This window comes from Osmerus mordax, chromosome 3 (assembly GCF_038355195.1).
Source record: "Osmerus mordax isolate fOsmMor3 chromosome 3, fOsmMor3.pri, whole genome shotgun sequence".
In the NCBI taxonomy this organism is placed as follows: domain Eukaryota; kingdom Metazoa; phylum Chordata; class Actinopteri; order Osmeriformes; family Osmeridae; genus Osmerus; species Osmerus mordax.
The window spans coordinates 6,712,866-6,719,851 of NC_090052.1; the positions used below are offsets into that span (position 1 = coordinate 6,712,866).

Consider the following 6,986-nt stretch of genomic DNA (forward strand, 5'->3'; position numbering starts at 1 on the left):
ATTTTCTACCATTTATCTTCAGATCAAGCCTCACAAACCTTTTCACATTCCGGTAAAGCTGATCAAAGTCGGCGATGAAGATCATATCTCAGTAAATATTTGCTGAATTGACAACAAACTTGGTACAGGTGCTCGGGACCCTGTTTCAAAGAGGTCCACAAAACGTTGTGTCATCTAACCTCTAGGGGGCCATCCCGTGTCTGACACATATTCAATTGTGATACCAGCTGAATTGATGTGGCCGCCATTTTGAATGAACGAATAAAACGTTTTTGGTGACTACCAAATATTCACCTAATTTGGCACAGATTATCTTCAGACCACAATCACCTTGACATGTCAAAATAGAACTGAATTACAGCTGTTTAAACTTGGGAAAAATCTGACAACCGCTTGCCACAGGAAAAATTCCTTATATTTTTACGCAGTCACTGAAATCTGATTTCCAGCACTGAGAATAGCTCACTAGGATAAATTGGTGTCCTGGCAACGTCAACGTCAGAGGTTCAAATCCAGCCAACACTGACAAGCTTGTCATGTCTCTGATTCTCTGTTTAGCGAGACTATAAGCCACTGCAAAATAAGCCAGGTACACCGCAGTGACTAGATGTCGAAAGTTTCTTCTGGTTTATCTGACCTGCTTGGCCACCACATTGCTGCTTGCAGCTATATTTATTATTATTGTTTCTCTTCACACCCCTAAATCTTCGTCATTATTTGGCCTACATAGACGACCTAGGTGTCAAAAGTTTCGTCTTGGTAGCGATTGAGTTGTTGTATTTTTATTTACGTTCCGTTGCATGGTTTAGGCTCAAGTTAAGTTTTTGTGGCGAAAAGTGAAGCTAACGGTGGCTAATTTGCTAGCCACAGTCACTGACGTTACTAACGTCACTACCGTCACGAAAACACTCGTGACTACCTGTAGCAGAACATTCGTTTCGCATCTGTTAACTTGGGGGATAGCTAGGCTAACTATAACTTTACTGCAAGGCAGCTGCAGAAACGCCACAAGCAAAGAGGCCAGGGTGATAACTATTTACTCATTTTACTTTGTGATGTGAAACACAATTGTGAAATGTAACGTACAATATTAGCTGATATTATTAACCCTTGTGTTATCTTCGGGTCATTCTGACCTATCAGTCATTGTGACCCACCGTCGTATTGCGACAACTTTACCGCATACAAAAACAAAGTGAAGCATTTTCTTTTAACCGTTGGGCTGTCTCAGACCCCCCACATTGCGAAGGTTAAAAGATTTTTTTTTTTTTTTTTTTTGTATTGGGTAAAATTGGGTAAACACAACGATGGTTCGTTATGAACCTTTGGGTCATGTGATCCGAAGGCAGCACAAGGGTTAAGGAAGTAAGCCCACATCTACTTTCGGAAACGGTTGTCTACTATTTCACTGAAGCATTAGCATGACATCAGCTTCTGTTGCCCGGGCAACACATACTACAGTGGTCTATGATGCATCTGTTTTCAATCGTTAAAATAAACATTCCTCACAAATACATTTTCGTTGTAGGATTTATTATGACATTTCATTACAAATAAACGATTTGTTGGTGAAAGTATCATTACCTGTGGTTTCAAACCAGTGTTGCTCACTGCAACGCTGTAGCCTAGGCGAGGCACACTACAAAAACATCTACACAGCTGTTTAGGAAGTCAAACGGCGACAGAACATGTTCGGCAGTCCCCTTACTTAAATCAAAAGTCTTTCAATAGGTGAAAAGATCTGACTACTAACCTGAACTTCATTGCCACAGCCTAAACTTTGTCAATCTGTTCATGAAAATAATTAATTTCAGCCTAAACCGTACAACGGAACGTTGAATCAAATTCAACCAACGCAATCGCTACCAAGACGAACACAGCAGTAGTCTAGTACTGTACTGTAGTAGTAGAATTTACGGGGCAGCTTCTCCACACAGGGCTATATCGCATTTTGCGTTGTTACTGACAATGATCGCTACCAGTGAGCTTTTTATGAATGAGCGATTTTCCACTAAATAAATGTCAAGCTTATTTACGTTTTGGGGGGCATATTTTCAGTTAGCAGATGGTACTGTTTGAATCACGATTCCATCTTCTACTGCTGGTAACGTCGTAGAATAATCTTCAAAGGGGGTTCTTTATTCATGAATGAATGCAATATGAGTAGGCTAAATGCCTGAAAATATCACGAGAAGGGAAAAACTTAAAAGGACTTAAGTCATAGAGATTAGGTCAATTTTTTACACCGGTCTACCAAATGTATTAGTTTTGATTCAGCTATGAGGCTGCCTCTTGCAGGGGAAATGAGAAGACATCTATTTCATTCTACACTTCACTCGTATTTTGAGTTGTAAATGAGCAGCAAAAAAAAAATGCTTTTAAATCTATGTAATATTTATAAATAATAAGTATGTATTTTTATATAAAATATACAGAAATATCAGTTGTAAAAATGTCATAAAAAAACGGACGCCTGTGCAACCGACGCAAGCAAGCACACCCTACAATTTCCCCAGAAATTGTACCCTCTCTAGTTCTCCCATGTCATCGGTCATCAGATGTGCACACCTGGGTCCAATTGGTCATCAGTTTGTCGCCACACCTGTTCCAGATCTCCCATCAACCGGTTCCCTTTAAAAGCCCTTTGTTTCTGTGTGTTTAGTGTGAGAGAGGATTGGTTTTGTGTTGAGCTGTGGCAGAGCTCTGGTATGTTTGGTATTGGTTTTCCAGGGTGGTATTCGTTGTAGCTCGCTAAGCGGTTTAGCGAGCTAATTTTCAGGCTAAGATAAAAAACGCCCCTCTTTTTGGTTCGTGGAAGCAACTTTGGATAAATCACCATGGTAACATATCAATTAGCACTAACCTGCTCCAGAGCAGGCTAACATAAGTGTAGCTGGATAAGCTTGCCACACCCCCGAAAGAAAACATGGCAGCTCCCTTTTTGAGAGACCCAGTTGACGAAGGAGCTATTCTAGTTCGATTAGCTTTCCATACCGATAGAGTTATTCGCGATCGCCAAGATCCTTTGTGTCACACGGATGAGTTTCTGTTTGAGCAATATCGATTCAGCCGACAAGGACTCATTTATTTGCAAGACCTTCTCGGGCCGTACATTGCAAATCTCACACGCCGCAGCAGAGCTTTAACTGTGCTTCAGACTCTCTGCATAGCCTTGAGGTTTTTTGCGTCAGGTACATTTTTATACAGTGTAGGCGATGCAGAAAACATTGGCAAAGCCGCAGCATGCGTTGCTGTAAGAAAAGTGTACTTGGCGCTCAACCAGCTGATGAATAAATTCATCATATTCCCAGGCCATGTCCCAGTCAATGACATCAAAGAGGGATTTTATGCAATTGCAGGTAATTGAGTAAATAAATATTTGACCATTTCATGAAAATGCATTCTTATCACTATTCATTACGGAGCTTATCATTATGCAGAGTTTCCTAATGTCATTGGCGCAGTGGACTGCACCCATATCTACCTGAAAAAGCCCTCTGGGCCAAACGAGGCAGATTTTGTGAATAGGAAGGGCTTTCACAGCCTTAATGTGCAGGTTCTTATTACATAATTTTCCTCAAATTACATTGCTCTAAAAACAATCATTTGTCTTTGACAATAGACATGGACCTTGCAATTGCCTGCTGTAGGCTACCCATGTACTGTACAATACCCATGACTTGACTGCAATTCATCTTAGATGATCTGTGACTCCACTTGCCTGATCACAAATGTTGAGGTCAAGTGGCCGGGGTCTGTCCACGACTCCCGGATATTCCGAGACTCCACACTATGCCACAGCTTTGAGCAAGGTATAGCAAATCTCATGTCATTCAGAAATTGATTATTTTATGTAGAGGTGATCCAACATTGTTCATATCATATACTAGGTAACTATGATGGGCTCCTAATTGGAGACAGGGGTTACGCCTGCAGGCCCTGGTTCATGACCCCCTATCCCGAGCCAGCCCCAGGCCCTGAAGTGCGGTTCAACGGTGCTCTCGCTAGAACGAGGGCACGGATAGAGATGACCTTTGGCCTACTAAAGGGCAGATTTAATTGTCTGCGGGGGCTGAGGGTGGAACCGGACAGGGCCTGTGCGATCACAGTGGCATGTGCCAGTCCGTCTCTCCTGCAGCCTTACACCCCCACCCGCCACCTACGGTCTTCTTCAGACAACCGCCTGGTGGTCCCACCGCTCAAGACCGCCCGGTCCCAACACAAGCTCTTCTCCTGTCTGGCCCCCCAGTGGTGGAATCAACTCCCCACCTCCATCAGAGACACTGACTGTCTCTCCACCTTCAAGAAAAGGCTCAAGACGCACTTGTTCCGGGAGTACAACGGTACTTAGGAACGGTTCGCTTGACCCGATGTTAGTTTCCTCAAGGATCACAATGACTCTTGCTTAGAGACTTGTTGCTCTTGTGGTTAGTGGTAACTGATTAAAATTTTTGTTCTCGCTGTGATATATTGTTTTATTACTGTTGCTTGCTTTTTTCCACAGGTACACTTGCACTTATAGCTGTTCATGTTGTTTAATTGTAACTTGTTTAACTACATGCTCTTATGGTTCTTCCCTTTGGCACTTACTTTGGTTGTTCACAATGTGTGCTTCATGTTTTGGCTACTCGCGATGTTTTTTGGCTATCTTGTTGTTATGATCAGTGACCTATGCACTTTGTAAAGCTCTCTCTTGGAAGTCGCTTTGGATAAAAGCGTCTGCTAAATGAATAAATGTAAATGTAAATGTAATGTGCCGTGCTCCACAATGTGGCCACTCTCAGGAGGGAGAGGGTCCAAGTGATCGTGGCCCATCCTGAGGACGATGTGGAACCGATCCATCTCGATGAGCGGTCTGGACCGGCTGCAAGGGACATAATTGCCTAGCATCATTTCAGATAGCTGTCCAGATGACTTTGGGTAATGTTGGACTCATTTCATGTTCTTTATGTTTGCATGTTTCATTTATTTGGTTAGCCACCCTCTTTGCTTTTAAGTTACCCATTAATAGTCCATCCTCAGCCATCATCGAGTCCATCCCAACTCAGTCTGGTTTGCACCTTCACTGCCAAGGACCAAGGCAGACTGCAGCAGATCATTTGGTCCCACCCTGACCTGTTCCACTCCAGGACCAGCAAGAGAGCAAGCAGGATCATTGCTGACTAAATGTAAATGTAACAAGGGGCTCACAAACAAGCCCACTGCACCACACTGACTCTGGGACCCCCGCACACAATGCACTGCAGTTTGCATCCTTATTCATTCTGATTCTGAATAGAGGAACATGCTGAAGAATAATGTAAGAGATCCATGTTGTACAATAAAGCCTTTATTTTTTCCCCCTTTATTGGTTATCCTGTAAATGAAGGTGCACAAGAAATAAGATTTTCAGTTTAGTTACAATTCATGGCAAAGCTCACAAATACTTTAGCCAAAGCTTTGCTTTACAGGGTTAGACTTACATTCAGCTGCCGTTTAAGCAATTTAACCTCCAAATCCAGCTTAATTGAGCTTAAGTGGAGGTTGTGAATCTTGGCACGCAAGTAGCGCTTGTATAGCGTGCGCACATCTTCAGTGTCAGTCTGGAAAAAAGACAAACCATTCATAACTTTGTTCAGTGTGGTGGTCAGAGGCCAACTAAACTCAGACCTCACAATGTGTGGGTATTTAATGAGAACTCACCTCCCCATCCCCAGTTCCCAAAGAGCGAGAAGGGCCAGGCTCCGGCGGAGCAGGCCGTGGTCCAGCAGGATTTGCCTAAAGGAATGCATTGATGTAGTGAGTGCCAGGAGTGAGTGGGATAGGAGTATTAGTTAACACAACTTGCATTTACCAAATCGCTGGAGAAGGCGGAAAGTGTGTCCTCATCGTCTAGACCAACCTCCTGTTAGTGAATTAGGAATTATTAGGAACTGTGGGAAAGTGCCTTCGGTTTGAAAAGACACACACTATGAACATGTTTCGAATCATTACACAATGATGCAGAAATATCAACTTACATCAGTGGGCTCCTCTCCCCTGACCAACAACACATTGGGAGGTGGCTGCAGGAGTGTGATCGAACCTCCGGCCACTGCAAAATGTGACGATGGTTAACCAAATGACTAATTATGAAGGAAACTCATAGAATGAAGTGCACCTACCTTGGACATACGGATTCTCTCCTGCCACCACCTCTCCAGAGGAGCTGACCCCAGCTATGCCCTGCATAATTGGCAGCCCTGTTGTTGGCCAGGGCCAGCTCCTCAGCAGGGGTTAGCTCAGGACCTCGGGGTCCTCCCCCCGTCTTCAGCATATCCGCCTTTTTCTTGTTTGCTAAAATATGAAGGATATGACACTGACAAGCTGTTCAATACATTACCATGGCACATATTGTATTGACTCACCAGCCTGAATGATGTTTTTGTGCTTCACTTTAACTTGCTCCCAAGTTCTTTTAGTGGCTGGGTTGCAACTACATGGGGGTTGAAAGCACTCATAATTATATGACAGTGTTATTAGTACACCATACCATATCATTATTGTTGGAAATGATTAAAGTGGACTCATGATACGGAGAGAATCTAACACAGTTTCTTTTCACTGCTTCAATTGATTGAATAATACATAGCCTACATATATACTGTGATCCGCCCATACACAGATTTGCACATGCATATTCAAACTCATACTTCTATATGGTCATCTACACATACATGCATATGCACATATATAGTACATGATAAATAAGCGCTTTCAGTACATACATCATCATAAGTGTCTATGAATTCGTATCAATTAGATACTCTTTGGCCTTGGTTTTATCTAGGCCTCCTTATTCTGTAGGAGTTGAGATCATTATTTTCGCTAGCAAGATCTCATTCGATGATTAATTTCCATTAAGCCTACTGCCAGCAGGCACATTTAAAGAAATGTGATCTGATTGGGTTAATGAGGCACTTAAGATGAGCCTATACATTTTCCCAAAACTTACGCATTTAGCTTAT

The 6,986-nt window shown here is 42.7% G+C and overlaps 1 protein-coding gene and 1 long non-coding RNA gene across 2 annotated transcripts; one reads left to right on the plus strand and one right to left on the minus strand.

Annotated features, from left to right (window-relative positions):
- The first annotated feature begins 2,926 nt into the window (after positions 1–2,926).
- Positions 2,927–4,887, plus strand: LOC136940293 (putative nuclease HARBI1). Its single transcript, XM_067232347.1, has 5 exons — positions 2,927–3,359; positions 3,441–3,556; positions 3,701–3,812; positions 3,891–4,113; positions 4,752–4,887. Exons 1-5 carry the CDS (start codon positions 2,927–2,929, stop codon positions 4,885–4,887), a joined length of 1,020 nt encoding a protein of 339 aa, XP_067088448.1.
- A 424-nt stretch (positions 4,888–5,311) lies between these two features.
- LOC136941304 (uncharacterized) lies at positions 5,312–6,187 on the minus strand. The gene is made up of 6 exons (XR_010876477.1): positions 6,144–6,187; positions 6,000–6,073; positions 5,834–5,884; positions 5,683–5,757; positions 5,463–5,582; positions 5,312–5,356 (listed from the first exon to the last, which is right to left on the minus strand). It is a non-coding gene; the product is annotated as an uncharacterized lncRNA (long non-coding RNA).
- Positions 6,188–6,986: the final 799 nt, after the last annotated feature.